At 43.6% G+C, this 18,110-nt stretch overlaps 1 protein-coding gene across 8 annotated transcripts in view; it reads left to right on the plus strand.

The window, feature by feature from the left end:
* Nucleotides 1-18,110, plus strand: part of LOC117359572 (inverted formin-2-like) — a 99,117-nt gene that overhangs the window by 37,975 nt on the left and 43,032 nt on the right. For all 8 annotated transcript variants that reach the window (XR_004539265.1, XR_004539266.1, XM_033942574.1 and 5 more), the window contains one exon: nucleotides 7,189-7,289. Coding sequence is in view for 6 of the 8 variants with exons in the window: in XM_033942574.1 (XP_033798465.1) it covers nucleotides 7,189-7,289 (101 nt within the window). In the remaining 2 variants the exon portion in view is untranslated. The remainder of the gene's footprint in view (nucleotides 1-7,188; nucleotides 7,290-18,110) is intronic.

Consider the following 18,110-nt stretch of genomic DNA (forward strand, 5'->3'; position numbering starts at 1 on the left):
GTGCCATCTTTGATTGTGGTGAGACTCTCAGGGCAACAGAGGGCTATGTTGATGATACAAGGGGTATTGTACTAGAACGAGTTGCCCATAGAGTTGAGAAGTCTGTCAGGGATTTTGCAGTTTAGGAAGATGTTAAAAACTAGGCTGTTTAAACAAGTGTTCCTTTCGTGAACTGTGGTTTTAATTTTACATTTGACATGTTCTCTGCCTCTGTGTGTGGGTTTTTTTTTTCTTCAGTTTTTAGTTGTTTTGATTGCAGTAGTTCTTTTGATGATGTATGTATAATTTTTATTGTCATTTAATCGAGTGTTATTTTATTATGCATGTTTTGTTGTTACTACCCATCTAGAATTGCAGGATAGGTGGGCTATAAATTTTTAAATAAATAATCGCCATGTTTTGACTGACTGACTAGCCACATGACATTCTACAACTTCTCCCAACCCAACCATATTAAAGTGCAGAAACCCTTATATATTTAATATAAATGAGCATAAATTCTTTAAATATCTGACCCTATATTGATATAGGATTTGTCTGGATTGGGCTTTTAGGGGCTCCTTCAACCATTAAACGCCCCACCTCCTCGCCTTTTCCGCTTCCTGGTCTAATTCTTCTCTACTTGCCACAAATACTTTTCTTTTCTCAATGCCCACTACATCTTGATCCTTTAGCATATTCCGCCTGAAATCTCAGCGAGGCTGCTTGGTCCTAGCCCTTGCTATAAAAACATGATGGCAGATAAAGGCCAAATGAAGAAAATAAGAGACACGAGCACTGGCAATTAGGTGACAAAGTTCAGTTGTGGATTAGGAATTGGTTATCAAATAGAAAACAAGAGGGTAGGGTTAAATGGAGTCCATCCTGCGGGCACTCGGTTTATTTATTAGATGCCTGTGTGGAACACTGTCAAAGGCTTTACTAAAATCTAAATACACCACATCTAGCGCACTCCCTCTATCCAATTCTCTAGTCACCCAGTCAAAGAAATTGATCAAATTTGTCTGACAAAGACCTTCCTCTAGTGAATCCATGTTGTCTTGTGTCCTTTAATCCCCAGAAATGTCACTATTCTCTGTTCTAAAGGTGTTTCTGTTAATTTACTTACCACAGAAGTCAGACTTACTGTAATTCCCTTCTTTTTCCTTATTTCCATTTTTTTGCAGAGGGGGACCACATTCACCCTTCTCTAGTCCTCCAGTACCACTCCTAACTCTAGGCCTTCTTTTCTTCTTACTTTTACTTACTTTCCTTACAAAATAGTTTGTTGCCCTTACAATAACTCCTTTCAGTTTTCCCCACTGCTTTCCTACTGCTTCCAGATGTTCCCATCCATGACATAATCCCCCATCTGAGCACAGTTTACTTGGTTTGTTTTTTTTAAGTCTAGAACCTCTACTATTTTCTCTGTATGTCTATAGACTTAGATCTTACCCTTTGGAAAAAAGCCTAGAGCAACCCTTGATCCATCAAATCCTCTTAATTTATGTCCCATCTCTAATCTGTGCTTTTTAATCATAGGTAATGGTTACTACATTACATTACATTAATGACTTCTATTCCGCCCGTACCTTGCAGTTCTGGGCGGATTACAAAAGAAAACAGCAGGACATTTCCAGGAGAATTACAAGAAGATTGGAGAATTACAATTTAGGGTTTAGGATACAGATAAGATGACTGGGCGATTCCAGTAGATTTACAATTTGGGAGCTGTACAAATTGGAGAAAGTGCAATTCCAGTAAATATACAATTTGGGAAGCAGTTGACATGCTAGAGGCTTTGAAGAGAAAGAATAACTGGGGATGAGAAGAGGTTTGGGGGGGAATGACACGGAGGGGAAAACCAGGGTTAGAGTTAAGACATCTGGATAAATTATCTACCATCAATTACTTAACTATGCTGAAAAGACTCTATTCCCATTCTCATTAGTTCAGCTTTTGCCAGAGTCATAGTACAGAGACCATTATCACTAATCTTCAGAATGATATTCATAGAACTTTGGATAAGGACAGTATAACACTTACCCCCTCTTCTATGAACCTGCGCTAGCAGTTTGTAGTGCAGAGAGCCACGCTGAATGGCCTGCACTGCTCCCGACACTCATAGGAACTCTGAGTGTCAGGAGCAGCGCGAGCTATTCATCATGGCTCCCCACACTAGAAACTGCTAGCACAGTTTCGTAGAAGATGGGGTTAGTGTATCTATGGACATCTTTGCAGCTTATGATCTTGTGGATCATTCTCATCTTCTATCTTGCTTATCCAACATCGGAATAACCGGTTTGTCTATTTTTATTTCCACAACTTCATCTTCTTATCCCCTCACATGCGGTGTCCCCCCAAGGCTCAATTCTCTCTCCATTGTTTCGTTATCTTTCATCAGTCCATTAGCAACTCATATTCAATCATTCAGTATTAAATTTTTCATGTATACAGATGACATCTTATTGATATTTTCTGTGTCTCCTCTCAACATTAACTTCTTCAAGATTCTCTCTGCCCTGGTTAATTGGCTCACCAAGAACAAGTAAAAATTGAACCTAGAAAAGACAATGACCTCTTGGGTTTCTAGTTCTCTACCCCAGCCTAACCTTTCCCTGAACCCTCTTTAATCTTCCTATCCACTCTATATCTTTTTGCTGTTTAGGAGTCTGGTTTGACTAAACAATTGTCTTTCACTAAAAATTTCTGAAGTAACTAGACTCTGTTTCATAGCACTTTGCCTTCTTTGTTTTGTTCATCCTGTTCTGGACTATAACTTCTTACATACAGCCTTACACACTTTCTTCACTTTAATGGCTGAACTACTATACAACAATCTATGGCGGCCTTCCTTTCACTCAATTCAAACTGTTCCAAGTACTCCAGAAATACACAGCTCATTTTCTTTGTAAAAATAATGGGTTTATTCATGTTTTCCCTCTACTTTCCCACTTACAGTATTTAATAGGGAGACAGTTTTATTTATTATTCTCATGCATGCATATAAGGCTTATTACACCACTGCAGGTGCCTGGGTCTTCAGTATCTCCTCTGAATTTGCCCGAGAGAAGAATCACCTTTTGGATGAGGGGGCCTTTTAAGTCGTCTGGAAATATTTGTTAGTACCAAAAATACATGTAGATTCTTCAGCTCAATGCTCTTTTTGTTTGCTATAGAAAAGCCCGAAGTGATGACATTTGAAACTCTTTGGCTGTCGATAGATAATTTGGGCAAAGTATTTATCCAGTAAATTTCAAACTATAAACATAGAAACAGACGGCAGATAAGGGCCACGGCCCATCTAGTCTGCCCATCCTAATGTCCCTCCCCTACCTTTGCCCTGTGAATAGATTCCATGTGCCGATCCCATTTGGCCTTAAAATCAGGCACGCTGCTGGCCTCAATCATCTGTAGTGGAAGACTATTCCAGCGATCAACCACTCTTTCAGTGAAAAAGAATTTCCTGGTGTCACCTCGCAGTTTCCTGCCCCTGATTTTCCACGGATGCCCTCTTGTTGTCGTGGGACCCTTGAAAAAGAAGATATCTTCCTCCGCCTCGATGCGGCCCATAAGATACTTGAACGTCTTGATCATGTCTCCCCTCTCTCTGCGCTCCTCGAGCGAGTATAGCTGTAATTTGTCAAGCTGTTCTTCGTATGGAAGATCCTTGAGTCCTGAGACCATCCGGGTGGCCATTCTCTGCACCGACTCCAGTCTCAGCACATCCTTGCGATAATGTGGCCTCCAAAATTGCACACAGTATTCCAGGTGGGGCCTCACCATGGATCTATACAATGGCATAATGACTTCCGCCTTACGGCTGACGAAACCCCTTCGTATGCAACCCATGATTTGTCTTGCCTTGGACGAAGCCTGCTCCACTTGATTGGCAGACTTCATGTCCTCACTGACGATTACCTCCAAGTCTCGTTCTGCTACCGTTTTTGCTAGGATCTCGCCATTAAGGGTATAAGACTTGCATGGATTTTGGCTGCCCAGGTGCATAACTTTGCATTTTTTTGCATTGAAGTTGAGTTGCCATGTCCTGGACCAGCGCTCCAGTAGGAGTAGGTCGTGCATCATGTTGTCGGGCATTGAATTTTCGTCTGTTGTGCATTTGCCCACTACATTACTTAGTTTGGCGTCATCGGCGAATAATGTTATTTTACCTCGAAGCCCTTCTGCCAAGTCCCTTATAAAGATGTTGAATAGGATCGGGCCCAAGACTGAGCCCTGTGGCACTCCATTGATCACCTCCGTCATTTCGGAGGGGGTGCCGTTCACCCCTACCCTTTGAAGCCTACCTCCAAGCCAGTTCCCAACCCATTGCGTCAATGTGTCACCTAATCCTATAGAACTCATCTTGCTCAGCAACCTGCGGTGTGGTACGCTATCGAATGCTTTGCTAAAGTCCAGGTACACGATGTACAGGGACTCCCCAATATCCAGCTACTCTGTCACCCAATCAAAGAAGCTGATCAGGTTGGATTGGCATGATCTCCCCTTAGTAAATCCATGTTGTCGGGGATCCCGTAGATTCTCTTCATCCAGGATCTTATCCAATTGGTGTTTGATTAGAGTTTCCATTAGTTTGCTCACTATCAATGTTAGACTCACTGGTCTGTAGTTTGCTGTCTCCATCTTTGAGCCTTTCTTGTGGAGTGGAATGACGTTAGCTGTCCTCCAGTCCAACGGGACGCTGCCTGTACTAAGGGAGAGGTTGAAGAGTGCGGACAGTGGCTCCACCAAGACATCACCCAGCTCCCTAAGCACCCTGGGGTGCAGGTTGTCCGGCCCCATTGCTTTGTTAACCTTGAGCTTTGACAGGTTGATCCATCTAGAGCTGTAACTGAAAAAGCAGTAAGAATGAGATCAAGGAAATCATTTGTTACTGGAATTAAAATCTGCTAAATTTCAGTCTCTTGAAGAAATACTGGTAAAGAGAATTGTATCAGTACAAATGAAATTGGAAAATACATGATAGATTAAGCATTTGTGCTTTTATTAATTTTCTTAGGAAGGCATGTGTAACTGCAGAAGCAATGCTTTAAAAATATTTGATGGAAGTTTGGAAAACATCAGTTGAATATCTTAACAGTTATGGACAAGGGTTTGTTTGGGGTTTTTTTTATATGCCTTGATCGGCAAAGATTGTGACATGAATTGTTCAATTGGAATAGACTTATCAAAAGATAATGTATGGATGCCTTGGGTAGATTCCCCAACAGACCTTAAATAAGTCCCAGGAGGGAAGCAGCCAGCATCCCCAGTCTTAGAAATATCACTCAGAGGAAGATTTGGCCCCAGAACAGGGATGGAGATCATGAATGACCAATGAAGAGGAAACAAAGGGGCAGGCTAAACCCTGGGGGATGGGAAGGGAGGAACCCATGGAGTTGGAGGAGACAAACACTCTGTGGAGCTGTTAGAAGTGACCCAGAAGAAGCTGGTAAAGCTTGAACTAAATAGTTAAATGTTTTCTTCTTGTAGCTTTTTGTTCCACTTTTGCACTGCTTTTAAGTTTGTTTTTTGTTGTTTTTTTGTTTGTTTGTGGCAGTATGTGCAGGCCAATGTGGAAGGTACAAACAGTGCATGAGTGGCTGCTGCCTAAATAATTTTGGCAGGAGGAACTTGGACTGAGTACCACGGTTGTATTAACTTTGTTTTGAAGAAAGTTCACTGCCAGTGAAGTGAACCACAAACTGTTCTTTCTGTTGGCCTGGAAAGAGGGAAAGGGAAAAGAGCCAGAGGGGTGGGGAGTTGAATTTGTCAAGGATTGTGAACTCTCACTTGTACACGGATGCCAGAATAAAAGGTTGAGCCAAAGTACTGCAGGGAGAGCTAATTGTCTGGGTGATTAAAGTTGTTTTTTCTTCCCTAGTGCTCTGGGGCTCCTATACTGTGTGGTGGGGGATTTCTCTTAAGCCTAACGGAGTATAAGCATACCTAAAAGGATAGCACAAGACACCCCCCACCCTCTTTTTTCTTTTTGGTGTTTTACTGGTGCAGAGACTGGAGAGGAGGGGGTTTCTGTTTGTAGTGAAGATTCTTGTGCTGCAGATGTGACAGCTGGATGATTCATACCTATGACAATAGCTTGGGTATAACAACTTCCAGCTGAAAGATGTATTGTACCTTCCTTTTACACTAATTCTAAAGTTTATATTGGGAATAGAGATAATGTGTTGATGCTTTATTACAAAAATAGGAAGCAAAGATTTTGAAGGCATCGAATATGGATATTTCCAGATGTGGCTAAAGCCACTCGGAAAAGTCGCAGATAAATTTTGCCACTGTGTCCTAGGACTCTTCAGATAGGAGCTCCATTTTCAATTTAGTTTTTCCTGCAGGTATAAGAACGTATATATTTTAACCATCTCGCCAACAACTAATAACTTAGTAACAATGACATAGTGAATCCACCAGTGACTTTTTTTTCTTAGATGGTAACGACTGCTTAAAGTACCATGTTCTCTTGTAAAGATAATTGTAGCCATAAAGTAATCTTATTTAGCCTTTTCATGAGCCTAGCCTTAGGCGAGCTTAAATGGGCTTGTGGGCCTTCCTAGACTCCCGGAGGCGCCTTCAATATAGGCGGCCTGCCTGGGGAGCATTTTTTTTTTTTAAGAAAATGTGCCTCCCGATTGGCTGATTAGACAGCTGTAGGACGCCTACAGCTGCCTACAATCAGGATGCACTTTGCAGAATCAGGGCCTCTGTGCTTAACACACTTTATTAAAGGGGCACATTTACAGTAGCTTGGTGCAGAGAGATGGGTAAGCTATATGGGATCTAAAGTTTACTTTTCTCTCATGTATGTTTTTTGTTGTTGTTGGTTTGTTGTTTTTTTTTTTAAATTTATTTGTTCAGTGTTTTATACCATTCTCCCAGGGGAGCTCAGAATGAATTTACATGAATTTATTCAGGTACTCAAAGCCTGTCTGTCCTGGTGTCGCAATCTATCTAATGTACCTGGGGCAATGGGGGGATTAAGTGACTTTCCCAGGGTCACAAAGAGCAGCATGGGTTTGAATCCACAACCTCGAGGTGCTGAAGCTGTAGCTTTAACCACTATGCCTCACTGGCCACTCTACATGAGTGGGCAGAGAGACTTTATAGCTGATACAGAAGGATCTTGGTATTTTTATGAACAGTGTTTTACAGTTTTGTGGTTTTTTGTTTTTTTTTAATCTTCTGGTCCATTAGTTATAGACTTCGGATTGAATGTATGTTCTTGTGTGAAGAGATACCAGCTGTACTGAAGATGTTACGTCCACAATCTGCCATTATACTTTCAGCCTGCCAAAGTAAGTGTAATATGAAATGTCAACGTGTTTGTGCTATCTCTAGAATAGATAACTTTATCGGTCATTGTATATCAGTAGAAACTGGCACTGATCTGGTATCTATCTCTCTGGCTACTGTGGGTGTTTTTCACATATTGACTGATTCTAAATAATACTAGGCACGGGACCTCTTTGGCATAAATTCTGATGTGGGCAGTGTTGACTGATTAGGGGAGAGAGGTTAAATTCCAAGTTTATTAAATACTTGATATACCGTCTATCACTATCACAAAATATCTAAATGGTTTACAATAAGATTAATAGTATATAAAACTAAAAGAAAAAAATATCTCTAGATAAAAATGGAAGGGCAAGTAAAAGGACTAAATGAGACTAACATGAATCCGGGAGGAGAAAGGGAAATGGGAGATAAAATTATATCAAAATATTACATATATATATATATATATATAAAGTTGAACAGTCATAACTTGTATAGGTCGTAAGTCGATGAGTACCTGTGTGTGTGTGTGTATATGTGTGTGTATATGTATATATGTATATATGTATATATATATATATATACACACACACAAACTCACGTGGGGCAACACCCCTGCATACATTTGGACACGCACCATGCAAATAACTCCACAAAATTACTAAATAAAACTACAAACACTTGTTGGCAGAAAATTTGGCCGCAGCTTTATTAATTCATTTAAACAACAAACAATGTACATCCACTTTTATCCCTCTCTTCCTTGGCGGCCTTTAGTTTCCTTTCCCCAACAGCTAGTCGGTCACGACCTAGCTGCTCTGCCCCCCAAATTCTCATATCTTACATTCAATTCAAATAAACCCAATAGCAAGACCTGCGGTGTCGCCCGGCCTCGCATCTGTCTGTGGCGGTGCCGCACACAGTCTACAACATTATAATCACTACTTATTCTTCCCACTTCCCTGGCCGCCTGGCAGGATCCCTTTCCCATTTCCGCCAAAGCGGTGACAGCAAACGCTTGTCACCGCTCCCCACTCAAAGCACCGAACTGCGGCCAAATCAAGCCTGGTATAAAGATTCTAACAAATCCTGAACTGTGCTTAAGAAAATGTCTAACCCTATATCAGATAAGTGGACTCCATCAGGGCGATAGAGACCAGGACAATCCGCAGTCAACAAATCATGACTCAAAATCATACCCCCCATACATCCAACCCATCTAGCCACATCCACATTCACACGACGCCGCAGACGCTCAATCCCTCTCTCAGAGCGAGCATCCTTCCATACCAAACGAGGGATAATCTTGGACCATACTATACGAGTTAAAGGAAATTGTGAGAAGATATGGATAAAATCCCTCTTCATCTGGTTAATTAAATCAACACCCATAACATAAATCATTTCCACCCAAATGTATCAAAATTAAATCAGGATAGGAAAAACGTGCACCCTCCTAACAATGTAGGCAAAAGTTGATTCCAGCGCATTCCTCGCTGTCCCATCCAGTGAATGTCGATACCAAGACCAGCCAGGCCAAGATTCAACCCCCATCTGGATTCAGCTGCATGCTTTTGTGCCCAGAACAGGAAAGAATGCCCACACAGCCAGATACAAATATCAACTGGCAAATTCCGGATGGAAACTAAACAGAAAACAAAGAAAGAAATTGACAGCACAATCATGAAGACATTGGACGAACATAACCCAAATATCTATTAGAAGCCCAATGCCCAATTCTTCGAATAAGATCAGGGGATCCCCCTTTATGTGCTGCAAAAGTTGCTGCCCCAATTCTGAAAGAATGGGTACCAAAAAGTGTAGAGTCCAAACCCAAGCTAACCAAAGCTTTCTTAAAAACTGCAGAAAATTGGAATCGAGTTAATGGGGCCCTATCAGCATGTACTAACCAATACAGACCCTGGACAGGCCGAAGCGGCGCATACATATGAGCCAAAGCCACTGGACATTCTGAAAATAGAGCTGAAGTATGCAACCTCAACCAACTGCCCTTTCCCAAAGGGTCTGTCTTAGAGCGCCGTATGCAACAACGCAATTCCGATGCAGACAACACCACATCAGACCCCAAAATCCCCGTCCTACCTAATGCCCGCTTGGAAGGAGCAACCAACTCACTAATACGAAGTGCTCCGAAAAAGCCAAACGAAAAAGCACTTCAAAAGGAGACACACAAATCCCCTGCAAAGCAGCTCCCATAGCCACCAAATGCTCAGGCAAAATAGGCAACCGTAACACAGGCGGACGGGTTTGAGCAGACCCTTTAACATAACCCACTCGAAGCTTTTTAACTAAAAAGGAAGCAGTAGGATCGATCCACCCTCGTAACTTACAAAGAAAAGCCACTCCAGCTAAGGCTTGATTGAGGGCACCCACAGACCAACCCATTGAATGAGCAAATAATATGAAGTCAATAATGCAGGACTCATCAATCACTGGAACCCCTAGGACCAAAAAATACTGTAAGAAGTACTCAAAACGCTGCAATCCTGCACTGTAGACTCTCCAGGTAGTGGAAGCTAATGAATCCGTCAACAAAGTCGTGAAGATACCAGGAAATGCTGCCACAACTCCTCAGGCATCACTGTTGGTCCAGCGTCCGCTCCCGGGGCCAAGGCATGAAAACGGACCCACAAAAGAGGACAATGTGCACTTTGCTTATTTACAGCCTCCACCACTGCCGAATTATCAGAACTCAAAAGAACTCTTCTATTCATCAAACTGTGACCAAACAATTGCAAGGCCACCCAAACCGGAAAGAGCTCTAAGAAGGCCACATTAGCACACCAACCCCGGGTGCGCCATCGCTCTGGCCATGCCTCCGCACACCAGGTCCCCATGAAAATAAATTCCAAAACCTGACCCACCAGCTGCATCTGTAAATAACTGCAAATCCGCAGCTGACACCACCGGCTGAGGCCACACCCGGACATCATTAAATGTCATCAAAAAGGTTTTCCAAATCAGTAAATCCTCATGGACCGCACGAGACAATCGAATCCTATAGTACTTTTTTTGGACCCCTTTCGTCAAAAAGGCCAGACGACGAGCAAATACACGACCCATCGGAATAACCCGAGAGGCAAAATGTAAACGCCCCACCAAAGACTGCACCTCTGTGAGGGTCAATTTTCGCTTCTGAAGAGCCCTATCAATTTCCATGCGCAATGCCTGCACTTTATCTGCAGGCAAACGCGATTCCATACGCATAGAATCTAACTCGATGCCCAAAAAAACCAAAACCGAGCAAGGCCCTTCAGATTTTTCTTCCGCTAAAGGAACCCCAAACAACTGCATCAGGCAGCGAAAAGTATTCACTGATCAGAACCCGCTCTTCCTCCAAACAAAAAATCGTCCAAATAATGTACTATAGCAGGCGACCCAGAATTCTGCTCAGTTGCCCAATGCAGAAACGTAGAGAAAGCCTCAAAATAGGCACAGGACACTGAACAGCCCATGGGCATACATCTATCAAAGTAAAATTGCTGTTCAAATTGAAAACCTAATAAAGGGAAGGAAGAAGGATGAACCGGCAGTAAACAAAAAGCCAATTCAATATCAGCCTTTGCCATTAACGCACCAGGACCCAGACGCCGCAACATGTCCAATGCACAATCAAAGGAAGCATACTGTACAGAACAAAAACGGGAATCAATAAAAGAATTCACGCTGTGACCCAACGGAAAAGATAAATTATGAATTAAACGGAACTTCCCGGGCTCCTTCTTTGGAATGACACCCAATGGAGACAATACCATATTCTCAAAAGGAGGAGACCGGAAAGGCCCCGCAATTCTGCCCAACTTAATTTCTTTGCCCAATTTGTCCCGCACAATGGCTGCATACTGGGAAACTGAAGGGGAATTAACATAGCGGTGTAACAACAAAGGACCATCAAAAGGTATAGGGAACCCTTCCGCAAAACCGTGAAACAGCATGCCTGCATCTACCCGATTCGGATAAGTATCCAACCAACCCGAAAGTTGCTGCAAATTAACGGGGGACGGAGCCTTGACCAGACACACCTGGGGCAACGGACCAAGCTGATCCTCCTGTCGTCCCTTTAGCCCAGGCGCCCGGGCACCAAAGAGCGGGATGGGGGCCTGTGCACTGACTGCACAAATGTCGGAATCTACATCCAACGCGGTCACACCAACCGGAATTGAAATGGAAACACGCAGACCCCAAGACCCCACCTCGCTGCCCACCTGTCCACCCAGGCAAACCCGGTCCCCCACTACCTGCTCCAGCTCTACCCACTCCTGCTACCCCAAAACTACCCCTCCCCAAGGGCACAGAGCCTCCTGAGGAGGGTACTCCCCGAAAAAACGCCGGTCTAACAGAAGTCATTTCTGTCAACCACAAATCAACATCCCTATAACCCCAAGCTTCAGACTTGTCCTGTGCAAGGCTACGCCTAAAATGCTCATCATAATTTAACCAGGCCCACCCACCATAGGTCCTGTAAGCCCGCAAAATTAAGTCAGCATAACGAAGTAAGCCCGGATATAAACCAGGTTTCGCATCGCCTAACACACTAGAATAAACATGAAAACCTAATAACCAATTAAAAATAGTCCGTGAGACACGACTTCTCTTTTTCGTTCCGGCATCTCTACTGTCATCACTCTTCTTCTTATCTATACCTTCCTGCTCATGCTCCAATAAGGCAAATACATCAACATATTTCATTTTTAAAATCTTTCGCTTCCATTTCTGCGACAGCTGCCCATCTAAAGGAGCAATCTCACATAAAGTATGCCCTGAGCGAGAAAACTGAGCAACCCCGCCGGAAGGCATAGCCAAATCAACACCAAATCTCCCAGCTGTTCCAACCGGCACTACATCCGAAGAGGATGATGGAGAACGGGAGGAGTCCCAAGAATCAGAGGATTCCCAAACCTTCATGGGATCTACCATTCCGGATCTCCTAGACCTCCTCTCCCTATCCAAATGTTTCACCACATGCTGAAGACGGTGCAAAAATTTTTTATTCCGCAGCAGTTTACCCAAAGACTTTAACCCCGAACCACCCGAGCTACCCCCCGCCCCATCCACCAACCCTTCAGGTCGTCCCTCCCCACTCCCAGACACCATACCCAATAAATCAGACACACAGCGAGAAAACTCACCAGCAGGAACCACTGCCGAAGCTGAAGCAGCTTGCGATTGTGAAGTGCCAGGGGCCGCACTCTCCACTGCCTCTGTGGAAACTTCAGGCACAGAGCGCACAGCACCTGCCACCTGAACTGGAGTCGACCGGCGCTTCAGCACACCGCCACTAGGACCAGGGCCGCTTGACACCACTCTCCGCCCCTGCACCCCCGCACTAGCTGATACCCTTGCCAATGGAGTCGCCTTCTTAGAGGCCCGCTTAGCACCAGGGGCACTCTTTTCTTGCCTCACAGTCTGTTTGTTAGGACCCTTCTTCTTAGGAGCCATAACCACCGGTTCCCCAACCACCCCTAGCAATAAAGCAGCCACTAAACTCAGAGAAAAACAATCTAGTATCTGAGAGTAATCAGACACCAGCTAGAAGCACAAAACACATAAACAGAACAAACTCCAAAAGCAGGAACTGCCTCACCAAGTCAAGAAAAGAATCCAGCCACTCACCAGACCAAAGGTGTCCTCCAGCGACCGGGCAAAACGGAACTCCCGATGCAGGCAGCTCTCACAGCCAGCCACACAGGAAACTGGACCCGAAGAAAGGCCCCTTCACCCTCAGGCAACAAAGGCGCGAAGGCGCTCCCTCGCACTGACGCCAGACCGCTGACTGCACCTGAACCAAAAGCGCTGCCGTGGCCGCGCTTAAAAGACCGCAAAGCGCCAGCCACTTCACCGCACTGGCCTACACAAAACAAAATGGCTCCAATGCAAACTCGCCTGTAAGGAAGCAATAATTCACCTCACAGGACCAGCGCGACGACGACCTCAATCTACTGAAAAGGTAAAGGAAGCACCGCACCGCACAAACTCACCTCCTGCCCTAATCACAAATACCAACCGACCGCAACAACTAAAATTAACTTTAAATACCCAATCCCTTCCAACTTTTTATTTTCTTTTCACAGACGCCTGCCCTCCTCACATCCACCCTCCCTCAACCACCCAACCTCCCTCCACCAACACCTCACTTCTCCCGCCCAAATTCCACCAATTACTCACATTCTAATCCTCTTTCCACATTCCAAATTCCACCAATCACAACTTTAAATTTCCTCACCTACTGCCCACACTTACCCAATCATCAACCCCCTTTTCTAACCCCCCCCCCCCCCAATAAAACTTTTCAATAAGTGTTCTTTGCTGGGCTCGCCAATATTATGAGCCCACTGTTGTACACAGTGAGCTTTCATAACTTGTATAGGTCGTAAGTCAGTGAGTACCTGTGTATATATATATATATATATATATATATATATATATATATATATATATATATATATATATATATACAGGTACTCATCGACTTACGACCTATACAAGTTATGACTGTTCAACTTTATGACTTGTCTTCTGCTCTCCCAAGTCTCACTACGCAGCGTAATAACATACGCAGGGGTGTTGCCCCACGTGAGTTTGTATCTTGTTGTTTGGTGATTTTATATCATTAACATGACTACCAAGAGGACATTGTCTTTGTCCATTCCTCAGCCTTCCAAAAAGGAAAGAAAGGCCATAGATCTAGACACAAAATGATGATAATAAAATAGTAAGAAAGAGGAAAGAAAGTGAATGTGATCGCATGCGATATAAAGTTATCACTCTCCACTGTGTCAACTATTATAAAGGACAAAAATAGAATTTGTGAAACTGTGAAAGATTCTGCACCTTTGCGGCCAACTGTGATTACAAAGCAAAGTACCGGTCCCATCTATGAAATGGAGAAATTGTTAAACATTTGGATAGAAGATCAGATTCAAAAGCAGACACTTAAGACTCTTTACAGTACAGTCGAAGGCTAGAAGTCTGTTTGGGACTTTAAGGGAACGTGCCGGAGAAAACTACAGTCAAGAATTTATGGCAAGTATTGGTTGGTTTAATAATAATAACAGTTTATATACCGCAGGACTGAAGTTCTATGTGGTTTACAATGATTAAAAGATAGTACAAATTGAGTGGACTTAACAGAGTTAAAAGTTAGTGATTATCAGTTATTGTGGAGTAAGAATTGTACGGGTCAGCTGCCTAGATACTTCAGGAAAAGATATGCTTTTTAGGCATTTCCTAAATTCCCCATAAGAAGTCGGCGTAAGCAATTGTTCTAGATCTTTACCCCATAATGCTGCCTGATGTGAGAAAAGGTGTTGATGTCTTAAGTTTACATCCTCTAACTGGAGGGGAAACAAAGTTTAAGAGGTTTAAGAATAGATTCCAGTTGCATAATGTTCGGGTGACTGGTGAAGCAGCAAGTGCGGATGAGGAAGGAGCTAATAAATTTGTTGATAGTTTAGAAGAAATAATTAAGGTTGAGGGTTATCTCGCAGAGCAAATTTTTAATGTGGATGAAACGGGGTTATATTGGAAGCGGATGCCAGGACACACATACATCCGCAAAGAAGCCAAAAGCATGCCAGGATTTAAAGCACACAAGGATAGACTCACTCTACTGCTTGGAGGGAATATCAAGGGGTTCAGACTGAAGCACTTATTGTTTACCATTCTGAAAATCCACATGCATTTAAAAATGTGAACAAGCACACTTTGCCAGTTTATTATAGATCAAGCCGTAATGCCTGGATGAACCAGGCTTTATTTGAGGATTGGTACAGTAATTGTTTTATTCCTCAAGTGCATGAGTACTGTTTGGAGAGAAGAATTCCCTTCAAAATTTTACTGTTGCTCGATAATGCGCTTGGATATCCACATCACTTAGTTGATCTCTATCCCAATATGAAAGTGTTATTTTTGCCCCCAAACACTACACCACTTATTCAACCAAGGGGCAATTGCTACTTTGAAGGCAAACTATCTCAGAACCACTTTCGCCCAAGCCATAGCTTGCCGACTCTGAACTATCACTACATGACTATTGGAAACAATATAATATTCTTAAGTGTATAAAGAATCTTGCTACTGCATGGAACTCGGTTACGGAAAAGTGTATGAATGGTGTATGGAAGAAGTGTGCTATGTGAATACCTTTGCTGGATTTAACAGTGAACAAGAACTTGATGAGGTTTGTGAAGAAATAGTGAAACTGTCAAAAGACCTTTCATTGGAATGTGACATGGAAGATGATTGAGGAGTTGCTAGACCGGGAATCAGAGGAACTTACGAATGAAGAGCTGATAGAATTAGAAGAAGAAAGAGTGGCGGAAGAAAAAATAAGAGAATTAGAGAGAGACCAAGAGGATGAGGCGCCACAATGATGTTCACAAAGGGATTGTCGGAAGGTTTATCTCTACTGAGTAAACTCCTCGCCTATTTGTGAGGATTGAACAGATGGCACGTAACACATTTTGTCCTTATTGCAAAATTTATGAAGAGGGAAAAAAGCAAATAATTCAGACGAAGCTCACTATGTTTAAGAAAAGAGCAACTCTACTCATTACCCCGTCTGCAGCCTCGCCTGATGAAGAAGATATCAACAAACCGCAGCCAAGCACCAGTGGTGCCAGGAATTAAATGTACTGTACTGTATTTCTTATTTTTGTAAGTTTTTCCACAGTTGTACTGTAGTTTGACTTAGAAAAAAAGAAAATGTTGTTAACAGATTGCTTTAAGATGATTACAATGATTAAAATATCATTACCCAATATAATATTCTTGCCTTAATTTAACATAGGCCGACTTACGTCCTGCTCAACTTACGACCTGTCAGTCAGAGCCAATTACGGTCGTAAGTTGACGAGTACCTGTAATAGTAAATAAATTATTTCATTTAAACCAGTGTTTTTCAACCGCTGTTCCGCGGCACACTAGTGTGCCGCGAGATGTTGCCTGGTGTGCCGTACGGTCAGGGCCGCCATCAGGGCAGTACCACCAGTCTAGGGAGAGGGGCGGTCCGCTCCACATGGACAGGAGAGAGCTGGACGGGGGACCCGCGGAGTTCAATACATCTCGAGCCGCGAGGCTCGTCTTTTGTTCCTGCCTGCCCTGCAGCTAACATATAGCCGATCGCAAGCGTTCCCCGATATCAGCGCTGACGTCGGAGGGAGGGCTTAAGCAAAGCCTGCCCTCCGACGTCAGCGCTGACGTCGGAGAATACTTCCGTTCGGCTATTTGTGCGCGGCAGGGCAGGCAGGAAGCAGAAGACAAGCCTCGCGGCTTGAGCTTCGTTTTGCTGAGAAAGTTGCAAAGATGGGCTGGGAGGCAAACACGGAACACAAAAGGGGGGAGGGAGTGCGTTTTGGACATAAGGCATGAACTTGGGAGAGAGGAAGGGAGGGAAAGAGATGCTGAGGTGGGGGAGGGAATGGGTTTTTGGACACAGAAGGCATGGACTTGGGAGAGAGGAAGGGAGGGAAAGAGATGCTGAGGTGGGGGAGGGAATGCGTTTTTGGACACAGAAGAAATGGACTTGGGAGAGAGGAAGGGAGGGAAAGAGATGCTGAGGTGGGGGAGGGAATGCGTTTTTGGACACAGAAGAAATGGACTTGGGAGAGAGGAAGGGAGGGAAAGAGATGCTGAGGTGGGGGAGGGAATGAGTGTTTGGACACAGAAGGCATGGACTTTGGAGAGAGGAAGGGAGGGAAAGAGATGGTTGTGTACACGGGGAATAGAAGAAAGGAGACTTTTTGGTCATAGGGAGGGAGTGAGGTACAGATAGTGGCATACCAGGGTGGGGAGGGGGGGCAGTCTGCTCCACCCCGGGTTTACGTCCCAAGGGGGTGCACAGCTGGCCACCCTCCAGTGTTGTCCCTAGGCCGGCAAACTGCGGCTCTTTAGCCACTTGAGTGCCACCGCCGCCATCGGGAACAGGCCGGCGCCAAGTTCTCCCTGCTTTTCCCTATGGGGCCGGCCAACTCTCGCCACTCGCATCAATTCTGACGTCGGAGAGGACGTTCTGGGCCAGCCAATCGCTGCCTGGCTGGCCTAGAACGTCCTCTCCGACGTTAGAATTGACGACGGGTGGCGAGAGTTGGTCGGCCCCGCAGGGAAGAGAAGCAGGGAGAACTCGGTGCCGGCCTGTTCCCGATGGCGGCAGTGGCAGCCTATTCCCCAGTGGCGGTGGCAGCATTATAAAATACTTTCTTTGTGTTTATTTGATTCCTATTCAAGAGAATTACTTTATATATAGTCAATATAGGCACAGAGTTAAATTTTTTAACATTTTCTAATGGTGGTGTGCCTCGTGATTTTTTTCATGAAACAAGTGTGCCTTTGCCCAAAAAAGGTTGAAAAACACTGATTTAAACCCCTTAATTACAATTTATAAATGCCGGCTTTTTGTTATTATGGCCGGGATTGACATGCAAATGGTGACTCAAAATTGGAAAAATTGTGCTTGGCTTAGTGTTACATTTTGGTGGGCAAATTTATGTTTGTTACAAGTATAAGAAAATGAACGCAGACATGTTGGGGCATAATAATTTATTCAGGTTAGTTTGGAGTCTTTTATTACTTTGGTATAGTTATCTTTTACCTTAATTTCTTTTAAAATTATACACACATCCAGGGAAGAGTGGGAGGGTGGGCAGGGGGGAAATACCTCTTAGTTGTTCCTTGATTGAATGTACTGGAACGGGAAGGGGGACAATTTATTTTGTATTGTTGATTGATTGTAAGTGCTGATTCTGATGATTAATATATGTATAATTTTCTGCACTTTATGTTAGCCTTGAAAAATTAATAAAGCTTAAAAAAAAAACCACAAC

Source organism: Geotrypetes seraphini, chromosome 4 (genome assembly GCF_902459505.1).
Source record: "Geotrypetes seraphini chromosome 4, aGeoSer1.1, whole genome shotgun sequence".
Classification (NCBI taxonomy): Eukaryota; Metazoa; Chordata; class Amphibia; order Gymnophiona; family Dermophiidae; genus Geotrypetes; species Geotrypetes seraphini.